At 38.0% G+C, this 24,526-nt stretch overlaps 2 protein-coding genes and 1 long non-coding RNA gene across 8 annotated transcripts in view; 2 read left to right on the forward strand and 1 right to left on the reverse strand.

Moving 5' to 3' along the window:
• Positions 1–9,107, forward strand: part of ST6GAL2 (ST6 beta-galactoside alpha-2,6-sialyltransferase 2) — a 172,017-nt gene extending 162,910 nt beyond the window's left edge. For all 6 annotated transcript variants that reach the window (XM_068180283.1, XM_068180279.1, XM_068180285.1 and 3 more), the window contains one exon: positions 6,505–9,107. In XM_068180283.1, the coding sequence (XP_068036384.1) occupies positions 6,505–6,773 (269 nt within the window). In that variant the 3' untranslated portion in view covers positions 6,774–9,107. The remainder of the gene's footprint in view (positions 1–6,504) is intronic.
• The window catches only part of LOC137468489 (pinopsin-like), a 76,045-nt gene continuing 56,041 nt past the window's right edge, over positions 4,523–24,526 (reverse strand). The window contains exon 4 of the mRNA XM_068180286.1: positions 4,523–4,853. Within this exon, the coding sequence (XP_068036387.1) occupies positions 4,638–4,853 (216 nt within the window). The 3' untranslated portion in view covers positions 4,523–4,637. The remainder of the gene's footprint in view (positions 4,854–24,526) is intronic.
• Positions 12,567–16,862, forward strand: LOC137468490 (uncharacterized). Its single transcript, XR_010995967.1, has 2 exons — positions 12,567–12,674; positions 16,731–16,862. It is a non-coding gene; the product is annotated as an uncharacterized lncRNA (long non-coding RNA).

Raw genomic sequence — 24,526 nt, forward strand, 5'->3', positions numbered from 1 at the left:
TTCCAGTCTATGCTCATATTACAGAACGTATTATTGTGATTAATGTAGAGCTTTTTGCATTCACCAAGTTATAAATATGGAATTTTCAAGGTCTACTATGTAATACTAGTATCTATACATCAAAGATGACAAGTATTGCACAAATTATTAAGCTTAGGCACAGGGCCATTTGGTGACAATTCTTTCATAAATAATTTGATTATCTTGTGGTTAATATTTTTACATAGTTCATGAACTAAACAGAGGTAAAAGAACCCTTTTTAAGAAACAAAGTGCTTTAAAAAGCCAGAGCTACTTTTACTGCATGTACCAAAGAATAACTGAGACACATTTGGCCCTTGGTTTCAAGGAGTTTCCTGTGGTATATGCAATCCGTTCAAGAGAGACTATAGTAGTAGGCTATCATATAGAAGACTATACCTTCTAAATGCTTTCTGCTTATTTGTAATGCTTTTGAATACACAAACTTACCAGTATATTTAGCTAAATTATTTTCTGTAACTGAATTTACGACATGTGTGAAATGATACATTATGAGAATAAATCAGATTATGTGTATTTAAATGTTTTCAGCATCTCTTGCATTATGTTATAATGATTCTGTGTTCTTGATGAATGTTTGAGTTACACTTATAATTCTAGATGCTTTCATACAGCATCTGTTGATTCAGATATATTAAACCATATTTTATTTATTTGTAAACTAGAAAACATTATTTTTTAAATTAGAATGCAAATTGCCAAGAACAAATAGAAAAAACATTTTCTCCTTATGATTAGAATCCATAGAACATATTCATTTGTAAAAACCACCCATGCAAAGAATTTAATCTTCATATAATTCTGGTTTAAATGTTCTCAGTGCAGATTGTAAAAGCTAGGTTTTTTTGTGCCATTTGGATTGAGTTTAAACTATACCAAACACTTCCTAACACCAAAGGTATCTGCCAAATAGGAAAAAATAAAAGTACTACACTACTCTTGATCTTACCCAAAATGCCAGGAAGAGATAACACACTTTTCTAAGGATTTTGAAATACTAATATATAATATTCAAAATACACAATAGTGTTTTAGCATCTACTATTTCACTGTTATAACAAAGTTGCATTTGACTGTTTCTCTGAAAACCACATCATTTCTTTGTAACCATATATTTTATAGTATTTTTAAAAGAGTATTCTATGCTCACAATTCTTTTTTTTTTCCTTTCTTTTTTTTTTTTTCAAATGTTCAGTTGGATGTTCAGGAACATTGCCATTCAACTATAAAATGTCCACAAGGCACACCTTTGAATGTTCTATCACAATGCAGGCGGAATTATTTTGCATTTTTCCATTTTTGCAATTGTAATCCAAATGGGACTTTCAAAAATCCAACAAGGGTATTAGAATTAGATTAGAGTGGCCTATGCAGAATTATCTTCAGTTGTGATTTTGAATGTATGGTAGCACTGGTTATGTTTGTCAAAAATCAGGCTGGATACCCTGACCTTTCCCTTAATGTGAAATATGGATTGGGTATTTAAGATCTTAAAACTTTTTGATATTTAGATGCTACATACAGCCTAGAGGCTTTCCTTTTCAGGTTTTATGTTTTCTCAAGTTGTGCATGTCTACTGGCCTTCCTTAAATACTTTGTAATTCTCTGCTTTTACTCCCATTCCCATACCTTAGTATTTATGAATGCTGGAAAAAACCCCACATTTCCCTTCAGCTTAATCCTTGCACATAAATTTGCCATATCTGTATAGTCCATGTCTGGGTCAGTCAGAGAGTAGTATTTGTGTCTCTTGATTTCAGCTGTTTCCAGGGCAGGTCTGTATTTGTGTTAGTCACCCTCAGAATTATTAGAGCAAAAAATAGGTGCCTCTAAAATATTACTGTGAGCCCCATGTTGCCCTCAACATGTGAAATTTTCATCCCATTCTGGGACTGCAGCTATCCATGCTGCCACTCAGGCTTCCCCTACAGCCAACAGAAAAAACAGGAACTTGTGGGGAATGGCTTGTATGATCCATTAGATGTGCACTGCTTCCTAAAAGTGCCCACTTCTGCTGACAGCAAAGGAGCCTGTGATACCTATCTCAGGTGTGGATAACTGCTCCAGGGCCACATTTGATCATGCCTTGTTTTCTCATTGTGCTTCTGGAAAAGCCAATTATATTATTTTTCATGAAGCTCCAAAAGCTACTTACATAGGAGAGTAGAGGAGAAAGTTCTTGATAGCAAATGCCAGACTCTTACTTTTGGTTTCTAGTCAGTGGAGAGAAACAACACTGAAACAAAAGTTCTCTGCAAGTGAACAATTCAACATATCTTTAAGCAGACATCTAAAATAAGTCAGATGACTTTTGCTCTAGAAATACCTGTCTCCTGCATTGTCTGTAAAGAATGCTTTAAACCAGCAAACTCAGAGATGGGCATGAACATCTCTGTAAAAATAATTCTGTCCAGGCTCTATATTTTGTTGGGACAATGACTGTCTCATCCTGTTTATTAATAGCTCCTTAGGTTCCATGTAAGACAGTCTGTGCTGTTTTATTTATATAATAATTGGGCATTGACTGAAAATTGTTGTAAGGACTGTTAGCAAAGACAAATACTGAAGTGTGTAATATGGAAATTCTTCACCTTACAGGATATCAAACAATAAAGTGTTTATTCATACTGATAATTCTGGAGGAGTGTTGAGATAGGGAACCAAGCTGATGCAGATGATGTTAAATTGGGTGATGATGTGAAAAGTACACAGACAAAAGAAATAACTGTAAAGACATACTCAGAGGGCAGGACAGGGTTAGGAGATAAACAAAGCACACTTTGGCACTACAGGTGTGGGAGAAAATGCCAAGAAATTCAGCCACAAAAGAGAAACTTAGAAATCAGTAACACAGAAAGAAATGCATAAAGATAACAACTAGGGAGCAACGTGGGACTTCTCAGAACAGACAGGCAAGCAAAATGAGTTAATAGAACCAAGATGAAGTCTGAAAGCAGTCAAGCACATTCCTCTTCTTTAGCTTTGAGATTGCATCCAAAACATTAAAGTTCAAACATAATGTAAAAATATTTTGGGGATCATGTAAGTGGCAAAAACCAATTGATGATTAAAAAAATTTATAGTATCACTGAAGCTAAATGGAGGAGAGAAGGGAAGGTGGGAAGGTAAATGAAAATATAGACAGCTTGGCACACTTACATCTGCTGGATACAGATGTCAGTAGCTCCCTGCAATGTTAAAACCAAGCAAAGAGAGGAACTGAGTTAAAGAGTGGTATGAAAAAATGTGGGATAGAATGTGAGACATGTAGTCCATGGAGCTCTGTTGGCAGTGCATTTTTAGGGACTTAGGAAAAACAACCTAGACACACGGTGTTAGGAAAAAAATAGAATAAAACCTGAATATATGGACTACATGAATATATTTACATCAGTACATGGACTGGTGTAAATGTCCTAGTGGACTAAATTGCTGCTATTCTTTTGAAGATGTTCAATTAACATTTTTTTGTAAATTGAGTTTGCAGTAATGGCTCTACAACAGTAGGGCTGTCCCCTGTGGAGGGGGTTTCACATACTCCAAGGCATGAGACAGAAATGAAACCATTTCTTCTCTATTTTAGAGAGGACTGTATTTGTACAAAAAAGATGGTTTCTTTTCCAAAAAGAACTTTTTTTTTAATTCTTCCTTCTCCATCCTCTTCTTTTCTTGTTTTATTTTTTTTAATGCAGTGCAGAACAGCAAGAGCAGATCATTTCAAGGGAGAATCTGGGGCCTCGGCTAGCTATGTAGAGGGTCCTACCTCCTCAGGTTCATGTGTTAGCCTGCATCTCACCCACAGATGGTTTGGATGGAAGTCCTGGTTGTACCACACTGTTGGTCCCATGGGCTGGAGGTCTGGAGTGTTAGAGTTGCTAAAGGAAGAACAGCCTGGCACTGACCACCATTTCTGCCCAGACTAGGGTTTGAGCATTTGACATGTATACAAGGCCTGGTGGAAGTATCAGGACTGCTCCTGATTTCACCAAAGCAGATCAGCCTTTAGCACAGGAACAGTTCTGTATGTGGTAAGCTCTACTTGTTGTAGCTCATCTTTCAGATTTCAACACAATAATGTGCCATAACTTAGTGGTTACTACTCCAAAATAGTCTGCCAAGTCAATGTCTTTCCTCCTGCCAAACATCATCGTCCAGCATGAGCAAAAATGTAAGTAGAAGTTACGGTTGTTTATGAGCAACCTAGACTGAAATCCCAAGACACGGGTCTGGACGGAACCAGACAGAAAAAGTAAGGAGCTAAACTAGATAGCCCAGTGTGCCTTTTAAGTTGATTCTGGAGGACACTGAACCACTGATGACTAGAAGGTAAAATTTTACCACTTCTAAGTCCTCCATGAACTAATTTTAATTTACAGGGAAGTCACTGGCACTGCTTAAAATTTTGCCATGGTTGAACCATACCTGAAGTGGCTATTTTTCTATTATTAAGGAGTCATCATTTTTGTTCTTGACAATTTTCAATCCCACAAATTACCACTTCCTTTATTACTTGTAGAGTTAACTTGGTAATGTGGCAGTGAAATAATAAAATACACTTTGGTTAAGGCTTGTACTTTCCATCAGAGCCAGTTTTCCTAAGATGTTGGTGGTGTAGCTTTTGAAATTGTCTCTGGACACGGGAGAGAAGTCATTTTACTGTCTGTTTCTGGATGTGGTTCATTATTGCACACATTGCCACCATCCACCCTCTGACCCAGCTGGATAACGGTTACCTTGGAATGGCAGGTGGGCTCTCCATCAGTGGAGGAAGGAGGTTGGCAGTGGAAAAGCTGACGAAAGCATTTGTAAAACTAAAACAACAAAAAACCAAACAATTCTAGATACAGCTGCTTGGCAGGTTATGATTCAGAGCATCTCTGTAACATCTTCAATGCAAGGAAACTTGCTTTATTAAGATTGTACTTTTTTTTCAAATAGGGATTAAATATTTTTTCACAGTGAATATGTGTTTCTTGCTGCTTAAGACTAAGGTTCACTCAAATTTGAGAACTTCAGAATTGATATGTTTAGCTTTTCTAACACTACAGATCCTGTAGTGTGTAAAGCTGTAGAACAATTATAAAATATTTTCAGAACCTTTAATTTATGATAAAAGATTTAATCACAGAAGTAATTGGTTTTCAGTTACTTCACACATCAGGCAGGGAAAAGTCATTTTGATAATCTAATGATACACAGCAGGGAGAACATAGGGTTCTTTTCATTAGCAAGCCATTGAAATCCCTGCATCCCAAACTGTAAAGTAAACTTCAGAAAATGGCTTTGCTTAATTAAGAAACCAAAATAATTTTATGTTAATTCATTTCACTTCTGAGATCTACCCAAAACACCTTTAATGATGCCAAAGCTGTTGTGCAGAAAAAAAACCCCCAACAACAGTTACATCAGTTCTCATCTGTAAGTGCCAAGTGAGCAGAGTTATACAGCCACCTCCCCTGAGAGCTGACAGTCTTATTCCACAGATAAGGATACCAGTAGTGCTACAAGTGCCTCAATACATTTTCTACACAAATTTATTTTTTACGGGAAATCTTAAAAAAAATAAATGGTGTCCAAAACTTACTTCATGTCACTTTCCTTTTGCATTGTTTTGTGAAACAGAAAAGGCTTCCAGGAGCTGTGATTGATGTGAAAGTATTGTAGTTTAGGCAATGTTGATCATTATCTGGTATTAGTCCATCTGAAAATGTGCAGCTGCAACAGCAATATTTCTCTTGTTTCAAGGCCATGAAGACCTTGATGGTGCTGATGATAGTGTACAATTGGCACGTGGCAGAAAAGAATGGGTTGGTATTTTGTAGATTTCTGCTTGCTGAGCAAGTAGGTGGTGAGGTGTTTTTCCTCATGACAGCACTGCTTTAAGTAGGAATTCATCTTTGGTGTCTCTCCATGAGACTTCACAGAATTGTCTGAAGCTGTGGGCTTCTGTGCCACCACTACATGGGTGATGTTTCTTTATATGCCCTTCTGCATGTGTTTGGCTAAGTCTTGCTGCTTAGAGAGAAGCAAGTGGATGGGAAAAGTGGAATTGGTTAAATTTCAGACTAAGAGAGACCAACATTGCAATAAGGTGGAGATATTTCACAGATTCTTGTGGGGAACATTTTGTGGACAGTCGATAGAGTAAATGGGGGGAGGTGTTAAAGAGCAGTCTTCCCACTCAGGAGGCTGATGGTGATATGCAGGCTTTTCACTCTTTCTTTATGACTGTTATCCTACCCTGTTGACTCTACAAGGATCACAGTCTTTATGTGTCAGGGACAAATGAAAGCTGCTCAAATAAAAGGAACGATTGCTTTACTTAATGATTTTACAGCATACTTAAGATGTGTGACAGCAAAGAAAAGAAGGAAAGAAAAAAGTAGATTGAATAACTGCAGGGAAATTTCTGCGAGAAAAGTGAAAGCTGGTGTTGACTTTTGTTTTCACTTCTTGTTGCAGGTATCCTCATCATGATGTCCATGTGTAATGAAGTGCACGTATACGAGTACATCCCTTCAGTGCGACAGACCGACCTGTGTCACTACCATGAACTCTACTACGATGCAGCTTGCACCTTAGGGGCCTACCATCCACTGCTCTACGAGAAGCTCCTGGTGCAGAGGATGAACAAAGGTTTGCAGGATGATCTGTATCGGAAGGGGAAAGTCATTTTGCCAGGGTTCAAAGCTGTCAAGTGCCCCAAACGAAATAATTTCCCTCACTTGTAAAAGTAAGTCTTTCAGAAACAATGTGCAATAAGGTACTACTGTCGTACTATAAACAAGAAAAGAATACTTGAAAAAATATATCTTAGACCAATCTAATCTTGAGTCTATAAATTGTAATTAAGTAGCAGGCATGAGAAATATTTCTTTTCTGAGCCTGAGTATTTATTATTGCTTGGCAAATAGTTACAGAAAAAAAGCAAAGGCTTAGCTCATGAAGGTACAAAGGTCATACTTAGGCAGAAATATAATGTATCGTTGTTGGTGTGACTGTCAGAATTTGTCAGTGGTCTCATGCCACATATGCTAGACTGTAAGTTTTTTTAAATGAATTTATTTAATTGTCAAACCTGGCATTGTGAAACAGCCTCTATTGTTCATGTATGTACAGGGCGGCCGTTGAACAATGCAGCATTTCCCATGGCTCCATGGGATTTTCATAGTCTCCCAGAATGAAATAATTGCTACTCCACGCTGTGCAGTCATTCACTAGAGCAGACTTTAATGCCTGTTCCTACACAGGCTCAGTTCCAGGCCTCCAGCTGAACAGGGGCTTAGGGTAACCCTGAAGTGTGTGCAATTGGAGATGGCTATACACAGCTAAACCAGTTAAACTACTGGATGTGTTTTTGGCTGCCAGTCTCCCATGCTCACACTGACTGAATAAGGAAGAGAGAAACCATTTCTTTAGAGAAAAAAAGAATATATTTGTAACCCAATTAGGAAGAAAAACTCTCCCTGAAAGGACTATCAGGAAGGTGTGAGATGGAAATGGTGCCTTCCCCCAGTCTGCACAGATACAAAAGATCCAGAGAAAGCCAAGGGAGGCTGTGCAGCATTCACCCATTACACTGAAAAGCAAGCATAGAGGGGCTTACCACTTGTCAACAAAGATAGCATTCAGAAGTACAGACATTTTTTTAGCTGCTTCATTGGTATCTGAATCAAAGTCACTTGTTCACAAGTTCTTGCTGTTCAGAAAGAAGTTTTCTGACAAAAGAAGATGATATCAGCATTTTTTGCTTAATGCTTGAAAGACTATAACCCAGAAAAGCTGTAATGCCTGCAAAAAAAAAACCTGACAGCAGATTGCATATGGAGATGGTTTGATATTTTCATTCATAACACACAAGGACAATATTCTTTAAGGCAATTCTAAAAGTTAATGGTCTGGAGTGTTTTTCTCAGTTTTTTGGTTTGGTTTGTTTTTTTCCCACCTGACTGTAGATTTGCTTTTAGAGTAAGTTCAGCAGGAATATGTGTGCACAAAAGCACAGCTATATCCTACTCATGTCCCTCCAGTAAAAAAAGCAGACAGCTCAAATGGGCAATGAAAAGAATAGCTGACTGGTTGTGATGGAAAGTGGTTTTTGTGTTTTGACTTAAGTAAAAGGCTTTTTGCCAGAAAGACAAAGAAAAGTAAACAACATTAATGACTATTTCACCTTCAATTCTAAGTAAGGATAATCACAAAATCCTTTTTCTCTTGCTCAGCTCTTTGAGAAGCAGTATTGGAAGGATCTTTTCGAAGGATTATTTTCCTTCCTCAAATGAAGAATAAATGTCTAACATAGGACTTAGCCTTCTTTTTGGGCTTTATGATGATCTTAAGATTCTTCTTGTTGACATAAATCATGTGTTGATGATCTAATAACTGTACTTCTGTGTTGTATGGATAGTTATGTCCATAAGGCATTTTGGTACATATCAAAATTAATAAGTTTTACTCATACTAGGCTTGGACTCTGGATATAGTACATACCAATTTCTTTTTAATGTTATGTGTGGTGGCAACTTTTATTCTTGAAGTTAATAACATTCTTATTTAAATGCATGGAAGATAAATAGCCTACACAGAACTAATATATTTTTCCATATGTTTGGTACCCTGTTTGGAAAACATAAACAGTCTGAACAGTGCAATCAAATATGTCCCTCTCTGCTGTACCCTGGGTTAGCTATGACATAACTGTAAAGGAAGGGAGTTTAGCTTTCTAAGACTAGTGAATATGCTACTTTTCAATAAGCAGGAACTTCTAGAGTTCCAAAAAGAAAAAAAAAATCACTTTGACTGGCAACCACTAACTTTTAACTTCAGTTTTCACGAAGAAGAAAAATAACTGCATTGCTCAACCACCCACAGCAGGATTATGTAGTATTATTTATTCTCTCAATATTTTTTTCAGAATAATCAACACAGGTGTTGCTTATACAGAACAAGGCAAATTATAACGTTTCATGTAACAAGTGCTAAGCATGCCTACTTAGTACATCATTTATATACCAATGCAGAACCAGGTTTGAGTATTTATTACTGCTTTGCAAATAGTTACAGAATATATTTTTAATTTACTGGACTGCACACTCAAGCCCTTGCCAAATTTTTTTTTCTTTGCCATATCCTTCTTTATATGGTAGTCAGACCTCCTTCCATAAGTGCAAATGCGGTTGTTGTAGCACCATCACCTCAGAAGATGCTGCAGAGCTGTGCTGCAAACATTTGCTCACAGAGGAGGAGACCAACCTGTGATGCCACCTTTAAAAATGAGCCTGGAGTGGCTTTCTAACTGGTTTCCACTGTGATTTTTACTGGTCTGCCTGCTCAAACACATTGTGGTTGTTTAAAGAGCATTTTCTCTCCTACCTTGTCTTGTCCTCCTCCAGTTTCTGGCACATGTGCAAGTATGCTTGATCTGCTAATTGAGGGCTCCCCTCCACTTGCTGCAAGGGGGGAAGGGGCAGAAATAAAGGAGAAACATAGAGGACCTGCAGAGCTGCTCCTCTCACCACTTCTTACTCTCTGTGGCATTGGCATTCTAGCTTTTATAAGAGCCCTCCAAGTGTTTTTGAATTACTGGGCATTTCCCCATCCCTTGTGAGGGCAGAGAAATGTTTGCAAAGAACCACATTCAGTAAATTTAAAACAGTCAATGTGTAATAACACTGAACCACAGCTCTTCTAAAAATAATGGGTGAGAGTGCTGGTTTTAGATGCATGTTAAATGCAGCAATGTGAAAGGAAGTGTATTTTTTCACCAAGATCATGGGACTTTTTGGGGAAAAGATACAGGCATGGCTTCATAGCTCTCCCATGTGACTGTCACACACTAATAGAGTGGGACATCACCTAGACAAGAGAGGTTTGCACAAACCTGGTGCATATCAAGGTGCATCATCAGCCAAGCAATTGCCTCTGCTATTGGGCCCCTGAGCTCCCTTTACACTTGTAGGCTTTAAATTTATGGACTTTTACTGACAAGTAGGAACAAGTTGCCTTCAAACACTATCAAGCCTCATTTCTGTGCCCTGGTGCTGTGGACAACAGTTAACTTTAACTGGAACAAACCAGAAACACAGCAGCAGTTTAAGGAAATGCACTGAGTTTATGCTGAATTCAATTATGCTCTTCTTTCCCCACTGTGAATTCTGTAACTTTTCTGACTTGTGGTGCTCTATTATTTTATGCATTCAGTTTTGGATGGTTAAATCAAGGTATTCTTTTGTTTAATAAAGAAAAAATTACAATATATTTTGCCTCATTTTGAGCCAAAATCTTTTTACTTAGGAAAAAAACATTGTTTTGTTCCATTTCTCTATAGTTCTAAAGGTTACCTCAGCATAAACTCATAGCTCAGTCCTTCATTGGATTGAACTATTACATGTTTTTTACCTTGTTGTGCAGTTTTATGCTGTAGAAACTCTGGTAAATTCAGTGCAAGTAACATGATGTACCTTTGGAGAGAGAGAGGGGTGACATAAACATTCTTAATATACACTCTCTCTGTACAAATTTAATTTAAGCATTGCTTATCTTTGGTAAAGACATTTTCTTTGGTGAAGACTTCTGAATTCTGAACTTGTTGCTGTAGATCTCTTGCCAAAGTCAGAAAAGCCAAAAGAGTTGTTTTTCTTTTTGTTTTTTTTTTTTTTTAATGAAGACAAGTGTCTACACTCACTTGTTGCACAGACTGAGCGCAGTCATTTTAGAGACTGATTGAATTAAACAGGAGTTCAAAAAACATGTGGAGCAATCCCTAGTGGGGTCTTTAATTTCTTTTTTCTTCAGAAGTTTTTAAGTATGGAAAATGCCATTTGGACAGTGACACAGATGTACTATGAAAGAAGTATTAAATGCATTGACTGCAACAATAAATGGTTACTATTTTTCCCTTCATGCTTTCTAAAGTTTATGCATATTTAAATGAAATCCTGCTTTGAAGTAGGTAATTCAGAAAAGCCTGCTGTTAAAAGTATTTTAATTTTTCCCAGCATCTGTCCTCTCACATAGAAAGAGGATACCTGATTTAACTGTTTGAAATTAATGTAACCCATGCCAGGGGTACATGAATCACTTAATGAATTTTGACAGTGCAGATGTCTTCTCTCTGGCTTAACAATCAGATTCAGAATTTTGTTCTTGAAATAAGAGTTGTGTGTAAAAGCCTTACTTTTTTCATATCATCTCATCACTCTTAAAATATGTAATCATTGAACTATTCAAATATAGACTGTGTACTTTTTTAATAGCTTTGAGAATTATTTTGTATGATGATTTTTTTAAATGAATGTGTACTCTAATAACAAACCTTAAGATTTTACAGGAGTCACATTTTTAAGCAGTGTTTGTATACATTTTAACACTTTTTATATTTTCTATTATGATTTTGTATATTTTTATGTATACACAGTGTACAGATTTTTTCCTGTAAATAAAACATTTGTTTTCATGTTTAGGAGTGCTGGTCTTTTCATATTGCTTTAAATGCATGACACTGAAATACAGGTGCAACAAAAGAGGGAAGGTGCGTGTCAGTTCTGCCCACAATTTCAATGAAATCTCAAATGGAAATGGACAGTTAATCTGACAAGGAGGTATCACAGTAAACTACAGAAAAGAGGCAAATATTGTAAAGCCAGTTTTATTCTAAAGTGAACATGTGTACCCGAGCAGATGTGCTAGGATTCCCTGGGAGAATGTATTCACCATACTGCTCAGTCAGTTTCTGAGCAGTAAATTTCTGGTGATTGTCAAGCAAGGAGGTCGTCGATTGTCAGGTATGGAGGTCATACTCTGATGACTTGGTGATGTACTTGAAATGCTGATAGACTTCACCTAAATGTGCTACCCAGTCAAGGAATCCATTGTTGTGTTTAAGGGAGAAAAACAGTGTTATGTCTAAGGGAGAAGCTTTTTTAATAAATTATTAATTAAAATGAAAAACAGCTTACCAAAGGGAAAATGTAACTTGCCCTTCAATCTGTGAAAAGTACTGTATAATTCAACCACAACAAGCCTGCTTACATCCACTAAATGTGGGGCATACTGCTGCTTTTTGGTAGTACTTGAACTACACAGGTGCCTGAGTTGTGCCAGTGGAGGTGCTAATCAGTATTTTCATCCCAGGGACTCATCTTGAGTCCATGCCAACAAGACAGTTGGTTACACATTAGTGGAATGATAAAAGTTGGATTGCCATCGTGTACACTCCTGGCAGATAAGTAATCATGCAGCTCATCCTGTGTATTACAGAACATCCTGACAGCCAGTGCTGAGGGGCTAGTTACTGTCATGATATGCAAGTAACACCTCCCAGAAAACTCACATCAGTGAGATACTCTAGAGAATAAGCTGAATGCTGGTACCTACACATGAAGAAACTAATTGATGCCTTTTAAATCCAGCAACTTTGCTTTTTTTATTTAAAAGACTAACAAGAAAATATGATTGTGTTCCTGTCTATTAAATGCTCAGTCATCTTCACTCTCTGTGACATCAGAGAGGACATTCTTGTCTCACTGCATTCAAACTGTGCCTCAGTACAAGGTATAAATCCATGAATTGTATTATGTGGGGTACAGAGGATATCTTGCTTACACACTATTCTTCAGCAGGGAGGTGTGATAGTATCTGATAGTATCTCAGGGAGCCTTGGAGGCAACTCATTTTCAGGTCTATTCCCAAAATTGCACTGTCCTTTTTTGAACAACATGCCTTTGTCAGAGGTACCTTTTATTGTTTTACTCATAGAAGCCAACTGTGTTTCACTTGAGTAGTTCTTAGGGGCATAGTTCTATCGAGAGATGACACTTCATACAGGCATTTTGGTCTGTATCTGCTGTTGTGATCTGGCTGAAAGACATATCTCAGGATTTTTAATTCAGCTTGCTATCTTAACTGCAGCATGACCTTGTTGAAGTGATTTTCCCCCTTTCCTCTGCTCTGGTGAGACCCCAGCTAGAGTACTGCATCCAGACCTGGGACCTCCAGCATAAGAAGGACATGGACTTGTTGGAGAGGAGGCCCACAAAGATGTCAGAGGTCTTGAGCACCTCTTTTATGAGGAAAGGCTGAGACAGTTAGGGTTGTTCAGCCTGGAGAAGGCTCTGGGGAGACCTTATTGTGGCCATTCAGTATTTAAAGTAGACTTACAAGAGACAAGGGACAGGCTTTTTAGTAGGGCCTGTAGCAGCAGGTCAAGGAGTAATTGTTTTAATCTAAAATAGTGTAGATTTTTGAGTAGATATAGGAAAGAAATTTTTTATGATGAGCACAGTGGAACACTGGAACATGCTGTCCAGAGAGGTGGTAGTTGCCCCATCCCTGGAAATATTCAAGGTCAGATTGGATGGGACTTTGAACAACCAGTCTGAGTTGAAGAAGGTCCTGATCATTGCAGGGGGATAGGACTAGATGAGCTTTAAAAGTGACCTTCCAACCCAAACTATTCTGTGGTACTGTGATAAGAACAGCTAGACAAGCAATGGAGGAGTCAGTCTTTTATTATAATCACATCCACCATCTTCTGCAGATAACTGCACCTGCAGCAGTGCTTAAACAGAATCTTACTGTGGGATTGAATCAACTAATGTGAACAGAGCACTAACATTTGTGGTTTGTTTGGACTTCTGTTCTAGCTTTCCTGATATCTTGATCTTTCCAGGGTGACAAATTTGATTGCTTCATCAGAATAGCATGGATTTATCTGCTGCACCCCAAAACTTTACAATGTATACTCCATATAGGTATCCTTCCTTGTTTTTTAGATTGTACTTTCTTACACAGTAAGTTACTCCAGAGAATGCACTTCAAAGAAATGGCAGAACTCTTATGGAAGTATAGTCTGACCCCAAAGCTTCATGCCTTGATAACCAAGGCAAGTAAGAAGTGCATGCCCTGTTATTTCTTTTTCCTAAAAATAAGCTATGTAAATGCTTATTTAGTTTGTTGAAAATATTAACTGATTATATTAAGTTGACTGAAAAGTAACTATAATGCAGAAATATAGGGGTGTTTTTTAAACTGGAAGCAGAATAGCCACCAGAGGACTGACAGCACAAGAAGGTTGTGACAGATCACAGGGGGAATTATTGCTGGTGTGATTGCTGGATTCTTCAAAATTATTAAAGTAAAGAACAAGGTCCAGTAAAAGGAAGGGGGAGAGACAAGGAATTATAAAAGACATCAAGAAAACAGAAAAAAACAGCTAGAAGATGTACCATAACAGATGGGCAGGACTGTTGCTTTTTCCTAATAGTCACTTACTTGGGTTTGGAATTTTGTTTTCTTATATTTTTTTCTGTACATCTGAAAGAAATCCAGCTCTTCTGTAGGTGCTCATATTGCTGCTGTCAGGTTTAGTGTGCTGGGATGTGATCTTAAAATGAAGAACTATAGAACTGTAGAGCTAACAACACACTTCTGCTGGAGTTCAGCTTCTTTGCAAACAGATGAATCCCACAAATTTAAATGAGAAAAGACTAATGGGGTTACACTGCTACACTCTGAACCACCTTCCCCCTGTGCTTATAGTCATCTGTATGATAACTGAAATAAGACAATTAATTTCCTCTGGTGACCTGTTTCTGCACATAGATAAATCAAATTTCCCCTTGGTTCCAAGATGCTGACAGGTAGGGGATAATTACTGCAGCAACAATTCCTTATAAGCTTGTGAGAGGACTCCAGAACCCCGAGGGTTATGGAAGGCAGGCAATAGGCATCACAGGTACCTTGATTTTATGGAAGCAGCCAGAGGGGAAAACTACTGCCAGTGCTGACTCCAGGCTATGTCAGCTGCTGTTAATTACCTTGCTCCCAGACAGTTGTCTCAGTTGCAACTGAGCTGCCTGATTAAAATATTTTACTGCCCCACCTTCTAAACAGTAATTGTTTTCCACTCTCATTTCTGGAGCACTGATGGAGAGGTTGTACTGGCTGCATCCTGCACTGCTGCTACCACATGCAGCAAATATGTCTCCTGTGGAAGTGAGGCCCTCGGGGTGGTGGGGTGGGAGTGTTGCTAATGAAAGAGGTTTGGGCAATTCTGCATAAATCTAGAAGCCTTTGTTTTACCTTAAAGTATTGTTTAGTGATAGCAGTTGTAGGAAGCACAATGTGAACGTGCCTCAAGAAGTTAGAGTTCATGACTTGTGAGTTGGCTGATGTTCTGTAAACTAGGCAGTATTCTCAATCTAAAGTGTTTACACTTTGGACTAAGACAAGCAAAATGTCAATTTTTCATTTGCCAAATGAAAAATTTTTGGCAAATTAAGGCAAGAAACATGAACATGTGTCTTGGGCGAGCTAAAAGTGCCACAGGTCTACCCCTAGACCCAGCCCTACTGCCATGAGGCGCATGAGCCAGGAGGTTTCTATAAAGTGCTGTATCCTGAGCATGAAGAAGACAGATGACCAGAAAGGGAAAGTGGGGAAGGTTTGGTTCTGGACCTGTTTCTGAGCCTGCGTTTTCAGTAAAAGGGATAGTAGGGAGTCTTAGCTGATGCTTCCAAATGGATCAAGCACCATTACTTTTCTCCCCTAGCAATATTCTTCTTTGGAAGTGTTGGGTTGTTTTTCGGTTATTTCCAGTGCTTACTTTTGTCTATAGAAATGAAATTATAAGCTATCTGATGGATCTAATTTGGACTTTACAAATGCATGGGGCTGAATGTAGCTGTCAGGACATTCGGCATTTTAATGAGTAGTTGTAGCATCCCAAGAAGTAGAGATAAGAAGAAAATGTGTAAGCTGTTACCAAACTAATATTAACAAAGTTGTTCCATGGTAGAAGAGTAAGAAAGGCAGAAACAACAGAGCACATACCATGTCTGAGAAATATTACCTTATTTTCATGGTTATAACATGCTATTCAGATAATTATTTTTAAATATTCCTTTCAGGTAAGTCCCCATGAAACATGTCCTCTCATATAAAGTTAACAAAGTGAGAGATCAAAGCTGAAGGGATCATAAAGTGGGGATAGTTCTTTTGTCAGAGGAAACAGGGAGAAACTTTTCTTTGCCCATACTTAAGTGTAATCAGCATGGCTGCTGAACTTCAAAGGGATTGATTATGCACATGAAAGCAAATATTAACAATACTACTGTGTCTTCAATGCACACTGTTTTAAGACAGCACATGGTTGTTTTCAGTGGGTTTATCACTGCAGGAAAAACAGACCAGTTGTCATATTTTTCTCATAAATGCTCTTCCCTGACCTTAAACAGAGTAACTAAACCCCATACAGTATACAATACAAGTATCATGTGAATTCCTCCTACCTAAAAGAAACTTAAGAAGAGTTTCCTAAAGCAAGATGAGGAACTTCAGTGAATAGCAAAAAAATGGATCCTCCCTCTGTTTCCTATTCCCATTTCATAAGTTAGAATTGTTTAGGGTTTTGCAGCATGATTGATGGAACCTGACTAACAGAAGCAGCAGCAAATTTACCAGTCCCTACAGTAACATTCTACTTTGTAAGGAGAAATGAAGGGTCTATTACTACCATAATATGGGATGAATGATTCCCAGATCATTTTAAAATAACTCACATTTTTCTGAAAGTTCAAAGCATAACAATGGGAAGTATTTTGACACTTGAAAAATCTATGTGCTTGTTTAGTTAGCATCAATATGCTGTTCTGCTGACCCAGTTTTTTCCTGTATTTTCAATTCTTCAGCCATGGACTCTAGATCAGCCCAAAGGGATTAAAATGAAGACTGCAGCTGACTGTGATGGGTTTATGCTGGTATATTCCTGCCCCAATCTTGCTATGAATATAGTACATTATTAAATATTTGTAGAAATGTGATGTTATTGTGTTGGGGGAGTTGTTTGTGATCAGGTGGTTTTCTTTTTGGGGGAGTAGGTTATGAACGACCTGTCTTTGTCTATGTAACACGTTTAGGGAAAGTAAATCTTCCAGATGTTCCTTACAGAGTTTCATTAAGGCTGAGACCCAGAACACTGCACAAGGAAATTCAAAGTGTGAAGAGAAACTTCAGCAGCTCTTGGGCATTTTACCTACTGATTCTTCTTCCTTGGCACTAATTAATTCTACCTCTGGCTAAAACATAGGTTTTTATAAGCCTCCTTCTCCCCCAGATTTCCTGACTACCTGCCCTGTTGCTTCTGTTGCCCAAAATTATATTTCCATTAATTGCTATGAATGAGATACAGGAAGGTCTCTGATATGGAAATGCTAGAAGAACCTTTTAATTGCCAGATGAGCATTCTACTGCTGGACAAGGGCACTTAATACTTTATCAAGAAATGAGAACCACAGTACAGAAAGTGGTGGGTATAAAGGATGAGGACCAAGTCTTCCCTGGGTTTTACTTTTATCTTGGTTTGCAGGCAATTAGGTATTGGTTTTACCTAAGGCAGAATTAGAAATTACCGAGTTGGTTTGTGACTGTGTTTTAGTAGCAGTCATTTGGTTTTATATGTGACTAATGCAATAACAGAACCCACTGGGCTGAGAAATCAGAATTTCTGTTCTGACAGAATTTTTAATTCTTCTATAATTTCTTTCTCATATTGAACAAAACCAAAACAAATTATCAAAAAATTCCAGGCAAAACCCCGGACTGTCAAAATATCCAGTAGATGTCTTTATGGATCTATAGCTCAACTTCATTCTGACTGTTCCCCTATAAATTAGATCACTGGGCTGGGCTACATTTCACTGCATTTCCTCCCCCTCACTGAGCCACTGCTGCTCCTGCACATGGGGGATGCAGTCTGGTAAGAGAACTTGATCTGCTGGGTGAAGGATAGTGTTTTTCATTGAAGATACTTTTGACAAGAACCAAGGTATAGAAGCTTAAGCATGGAGATCTGGGCTGAAATGTCCTTTTTTTTTCCTGCTGAAAATAAAATTGGCCAAATGAACAGCTACTCTAATACTGAAGAAGCTGCATTTCACACTGAGAAAATGTTTTACTAGGAAATTGACTAACAAGTGACAAACATGCCTAGGTTTTGTTTTTGAATTCACATAGAAATTCCTCAGTTTTGAAGCTGGTGCTTGCTGTGAGAGAGGTGAAGAGTGGTGAAGGTGAAAAGGAAGACAAATGATATAAGTTTTTGGTTGACCTTTGAATCCTGCTTTTAATGAATTTCTGTTGGCCTAAAGCCAGCAAACACAGAAGTCCTGTAAAACCTTGGGTGAGTTGTAAGGCCTTGAGTGTTTTCCCTGCAGGGTTTGAACATTACATCTGAAGCAAGGTCATCCATAAAGTACTCAGCATGCAATAGTTGTTCCTTACGTAGCAGACCTCTTGTGTATATTTCTGTACAGCCATTTCTGAAAATCTGATTCTAATTTAGATAAAGGGATTTAAGAGGTCACTGTAGAGCCAATGTTCTTGTTTTCAGTTCAGATTCTGAAGATAATAAAAATCAAGAGAGTTAGACAGACAGAGACTGCAAACAAGACAGAAACAAGAAATAACTCCTACTACATCGAGGTGTTGGTTCTCTATCAAAATCCAGTGAATGCCTAAAATGTTTCCCAAATGAAATACCCAATTCCAAGCATGAATACCAAAATTATAATCTGAATATTTGTTTTGAACATGAAATTATTAAAATAACTAAACTAGGTCACACTAGCAATATGGGGGTAGAAAGTGATCTGTTTATGGTGACCCAGATTGAGGAAAAGACAACTACCAAAAAAGAAGGGCTTTTTGAGGAATACAGGTTTATAAACTAGACACAAATACATTTAGTTTGAGAGCAGTAATTATACCAAACATCAGGGGAACAAAGCTCTGTAATAGCTTCTACTTCAAAAGACAATGAACCTCAAATTTATTTTCATTTGGACACAGTCGGATTTCTGAATTGCATTAAAAGATGCAGTTTATAATGAAAAGGGGGTTATTCTAATGAATTACAGGCCCAGTAGAGTTTTATATTTGTATTTATGTTTGTATATTTGTATTTTCCACACTGTGGCAATGATTATTTCTTTGAGTACAGCAGATTTTTTGCCCTGGAGGAAGAAGGATATTATGATTAAATCATAAAATAAATTTCTACAGATTTTAATTAGAATTTTCAAGCAAGTTCGTGAGGGTCTGAGCACTGATCTAACCTTTAATTCTCAAATTTCTCCTGCTGTAAGACTAGGATGATGATAATCATATGCTTCACAAGGATACCAAGGATTAACTCAATTAAAAATATTTATTTAGTGGAGGTTACATAAATGCTGAAAAATATTCTCTGTCTAGGAAAACTCATTTTGGTTTTTCTCCATCCATCTAATCTGAAACAATTGTTGCTTCAATTTGTAGTAAGATACGTGATTGTAAAGATATGCCTGGTACACACAGTAAAACTCTGAGAAGTAATCTCAACTGGCACAATATGGAGAGAAAATGTGCTGCAATTTTAGTATTGTGCCACTTCCATATGACAACAGATTACTCAGTTATTGAACAGGAGAGGTAAATTAGAGGCTCTGTCACTGCCAGGGTTACACTTACTTTTTCAATACTTTTTAATCTGTTGAATTTGATTGTCCTCATAAAGCAACTAAATTCTTTGTTTATCTAATATGCTGTATTACACTGCATTACAGAATGTTGCATTCTGTTTTCTTTGCCTGACCTGTGCTTGTATTAAGCTTTGAAATGGTAAGTAGTACCAAATGCTTAACTGGAGTCCTACTTATAAAACACAACATTGGACATATTATAGAAAAACAGGAATATTAGAATTGAAATGGGGAACTCTGAGGCTAAATAAATGCTTGACCTTAATCAAACCAAGCTGTGGGCTAAAACTGAGTCTGATCCCTGACCGGCCATTGCAGTTTAGACTGCAATGACCTTAATCAAACCAAGCTGTGGGCTAAAACTGAGTCTGATCCCTGACCGGCCATTGCAGTTTAGACCACTGCAACAGAAGATCCCGTGACATCCATTCAGTGTAGCTTGGCAATGCCATTTTGAAAAGTAGCTCAAGTTTAGACTACCTGTGGATCACATATGCCTTTGTAGGACTTTAACTGTCCACACCAAACTTGGAAATCAGTTCAGAATGAAAAACTTAACTGCCAAGGGCTTTCACACAACTTCTAGATCACACTGAAGTAAAGGAAAGTGTGAAGCACAATGGCTACTACTATTTCATCCTTTTCCTCTCTGTATTTCTCTCAGGACTGGCTGAGCTCTTGACCATCCAGACTCTCCCTTGAGGACAGATGTACCTGTGAAGTCAGCAAAGAAACACCACTTTGGCTGAGCTTACTATGAAGTCTTATTGCAAGAGCAATGAGGCTACCAAGGGACCTTGTTTACAAAATACTAACACCCTTTTTTTTTTTTAGCTGTGAACATACCACATTTCTTGCTCTACAGTAAGCTCTGAATACTGGACATTTCCTTTTATCTATCAATCTATCCTGCAGGTTTAATGTTATAGGTGCTAAAGTATGAAAAGCAGCTGATTGTAAATGAAGTTCTCAAGCTGCCAGCACAACTGTAGGCTGATCATGATAGGCAAGGGCAAACTATTTTACTGAAGCTGTTTTCCCTGTACTGGAGAAAATTTGAGATGCGTAACCCTAAAATTTATCTGAATCATTAAACAGTTTGCTGTTTTATTGCCTTTTGAGTAGTGACAATGATTCTAGAGGTCAAGTCTTTGCCTACACCTCTTTCCTTGCTAGCCCTCAAACAGGCAGCAATGTAAATCTCCTGTCATTCAATCGCTGCAGTTTATGCTTATTTATTTCCCTGTATCCACTAGGGTTAGTGTGACTCTGACCCCTTCTATTGACCAGCATGGCCTACCAGGTTGTCAGGAAGCAGTTGAGGCAATGTTCCCTCTTCTCTAAGCTAGTCACAATGAAGATACACTAGAGTGGACATGTCCTCTTAAACAGAGAAACAGCTATAATTTTGTTTTGAAATTTGCCTGGTCAAAATATAACAAAATGCATACCTGCATCATGCCTAGGGGGCTTATTCTAAATTACACTGACCGCTTAAACCTTCGAAGAAATAGGTTAGTCCATCCAGGTTTAAAGAATATGTGGAAGAGACAAGAAAAGACCTATTACATACCTTATATGAAAAGATTACTTCTTGTATCATAGAATGTTATCATGGGTTGGGTTGGAAGGGACCTTTAAAGATCATCTAGTTCCAGCCACCCTGCCATGGGCAGGGACATCTTTCACAGGATTGTGTTTCTCAAAGACTTGTCCAGCCTAGCCTTGAACAATTCAGGGTATCCACACTTATCTGGACAACCTCTCTTATTATCCTCATTGTAAAAAAAAAAAAAAAAAAAAAATATATATATACCCAGTATAAATCTACCTTCTTTCAGTTTAAAAGCATTACCCCTTTTTCTGTCACTACAGACCCAGATGAAAAGTCTCCATCTGTCTGACTTACAGTCACTTCAAATTCAACACCTAAGCTTCACCTTCTTTGGAGTCTCCTCTCTTCTCCTTTCAGAAATGCCTTTTGCAGGGTGGATATGGACTACAAAAGGATCCCATCGCCTTTGCTACAAACCCTGCTCACTGCATTTGCCCCTTGATTTCTGACCCATTTATTTCCCTTGTCTAATGTGGAGGTCTCTTCCCACTTCTGTGAAGCCTCATGTTTCTCTGTTGCTATGAAAGGAGCAATACAGGAAGAGACATTAACATATTAGAGCCTGTTTAAAATAAGATTTAAAGAGATATTGCAGTCCTTCACTTTCTGTGTCTTCCAGAATAAGGATCTTTTAACTGGATTTTATTTCCATTAATGCATTCCCTAGCCACAAATTGAAAATCATTATATAGTTTAAAACATGTGCTTATCCTCTTTGTATTTCTCTTCATCATTCATCTGCATTAGTTTTCAACTTTATTCAGTATTTTGCTTGCATAAGACATGGTCTTGCTTCCTGGTCCCTAGTTTTGCCCTGGGTCTAAAGGAAGAAAGTTCTAAACCCTTCTGTAATACTGAAGCCAGTTCAGGACAGGCAGAACATGTCAACATAGACAAGATGTATCAAAGGATATAGCCTGGGGCAGCATGAAGTCTGGCTGGGGTTGCTTGGAGCTCTAGTTAAATGCCCATGTTATTTACCTGAACTGCTCTTTTTGTCATGAGCTGCAAGAGAAATTAATAAAGTAATTTAAAACTTACTGTGTGAAATGCAATTATACCTTATGACAGCAGCAAAGGTGCCCTCAAGACCTTTCTTCTCTTTGCCCCTCTGCTTTAAAAAGTCATAACACTACATGTTGGCAGAGAAATAAAGTCAAAACATTTCTGAGCTGTACTATAGTAGAATATTCTGCAGTAAGAGATCATTTCGACTTGACCTATTTTCAACTGAAGGGCTCAGGTGTGCCATTCTATTTGGACTACTGATTACTCTAAGAAAGCTTAGCTACCAGTAAAGAGGGAAAAAAAACAGATCATGAGTATTGAAATCTATGTGAATTTTAATGAAAAATTATAACAAGATAATAAATTCTATGGTAACTCCACAAACCTCTCAAAGGTTTGAAGTAAGCAAACAAAGACTTCTTTCAGGACTTAATAGAAGTGTCCCAATTTATGTATAAAATGAGATCTGGCACAATTGTCCCTGAATTGCACACTGTCTTTCTGGATCTGCAGTTCTGTGTTCTCACATATCTAAAATATCTTTCCAAATGTGAAAATGAGCAACTTCTAAAATACACTGTTAACTTGCACACACATTCCTCCAGCTTTAATAATTAGCCATTACTTTTTGTTAGAAACACTGAAAACTGCAAAATACCCCATGAAAAATGACTGAAAATATAGCTGTTATAACAGTCAGTGGAGGATGTATCTCCCTTTCCCAAAGCTCATATGCATTTCTCCCTGTTCAGTGCAAAAGGTAACATCAAGAAGGTCTGAAAAGGGGTGCTAGAAAACTGCATATACAGAGAAAAATAGATTATTATTATGGACAGAAAAACTCTTTGTTATTCATCTGGCAGCTGGGAAGTTCCACAAAGGCCCTGGAAGAGGGGGCTGGCCTAAGCAACAAGCCACTCATTAAGAGAAGGTGGCATAGCTTCCGGGGAGCTGTCAGAGCCACAACAGAGGCACCTGGGAGGTGTCTGATATCACACATCAGATGTTGGGCTCAGGTCCCATTGAGGAACATTCCCTAAGTACATCATTATCATTATTATTCAAATCTCTTCAGAAAAAAAAAAAAGGTCTTAGTTTTATCATTCTTTCTCCTTAATTTCTCCCTTACCCATCATGCTCCATTACATGATAAATTTAGAAAGGTCAGAGTAGTAATGACTTTCAAGTAAGTATGTATATTCTTTTGAGCATCACTTCTCAAGATCCTTGGGGAAAATGATAGGGTCACCTATTTTTTTAAAAGTGCAATGATTTTTAATACAAGAAAACAGACACTAGAAATCAAATCACTAATCAGGGACTTATATTCACATTTAATACATCCCTTTCCTCACACTCTGCCTCCTTATTTTGCTCAGAGGCACTCTCTGACACCAAAAATAGCACATTACTGATCACATGGTGTGAGTGGACCTTTTATCCAATTGTAATATGCAATAGAGTGATGTGCTTGCCTGAGTTTCAGTAGTCCAGGGAGACTTAGGTACACTATCTGAGCAACAAAAAATGTGAAAGAAATTAGTGTAAAACTCATGAGCTGCAGGGGAGCAAGGCTATTCTGCTTCAGCAAAGATTGTGACTTGTAATCTCATCTGTATTTTTCAAACAGAAAAATCTCTCAGGTTCCCGAGATCTATAAGTGATACGGGTTTAAACTTGACTTAAATTTGGCTGTCAGTAGCAATGCAGCAAATTTCTATTTTCTCTGAGTGCCGTCTTCAAATTTTGTGAAGTAAGTAGAGATTCACTCAATCTCACTGGGATCTCATCCATAACCACACCTTCTTGAACACTCATTATTAGTACCTTGACTTCTGTATCAGTAAAAAATTAATTTCTGGTATGTAAAACAAGGTTAACCTCTTGTGAGAGATGGTCCAAAGTTTCCTTCATTTGCCTCACGACCGTCACAAGGACCCTGAAGACCCCTGACAGGAGTTCTGGCCCGGCCGAGGTGGACATGGACACTTGCCAAGTGACTGTTAGCAGGTGCACTTGCTGTGCTTCTACAGAATGCTGCGTTCGAACAGGTTGTGACAAGCGGTAGCTTGTCCCTGCATGCCAGCACCTGCTTCACAGATCAACGGGCTCCTCACAATGGCCCATCAGTCTTCCCCACCTTCTGGCCAGATGCCACTTGCTTTGGCTAAAGACTATATAAACTGTAACTTTTTGGGAAGACTTTGGTGCACCCCCACAGACGACGGCGAATCTATGCGGCTGGACCATTGAGGATCTCGTCTCAATGGTGGTAGCTATATTCCCCTTCCCCTCTTTTCTCTCTGTTCTTTATTTCCCTTTTCTATTGCATTTGCTGTTGGTA

The sequence above is a fragment of the Anomalospiza imberbis genome, chromosome 2, assembly GCF_031753505.1.
Source record: "Anomalospiza imberbis isolate Cuckoo-Finch-1a 21T00152 chromosome 2, ASM3175350v1, whole genome shotgun sequence".
Lineage (NCBI taxonomy): Eukaryota > Metazoa > Chordata > Aves > Passeriformes > Viduidae > Anomalospiza > Anomalospiza imberbis.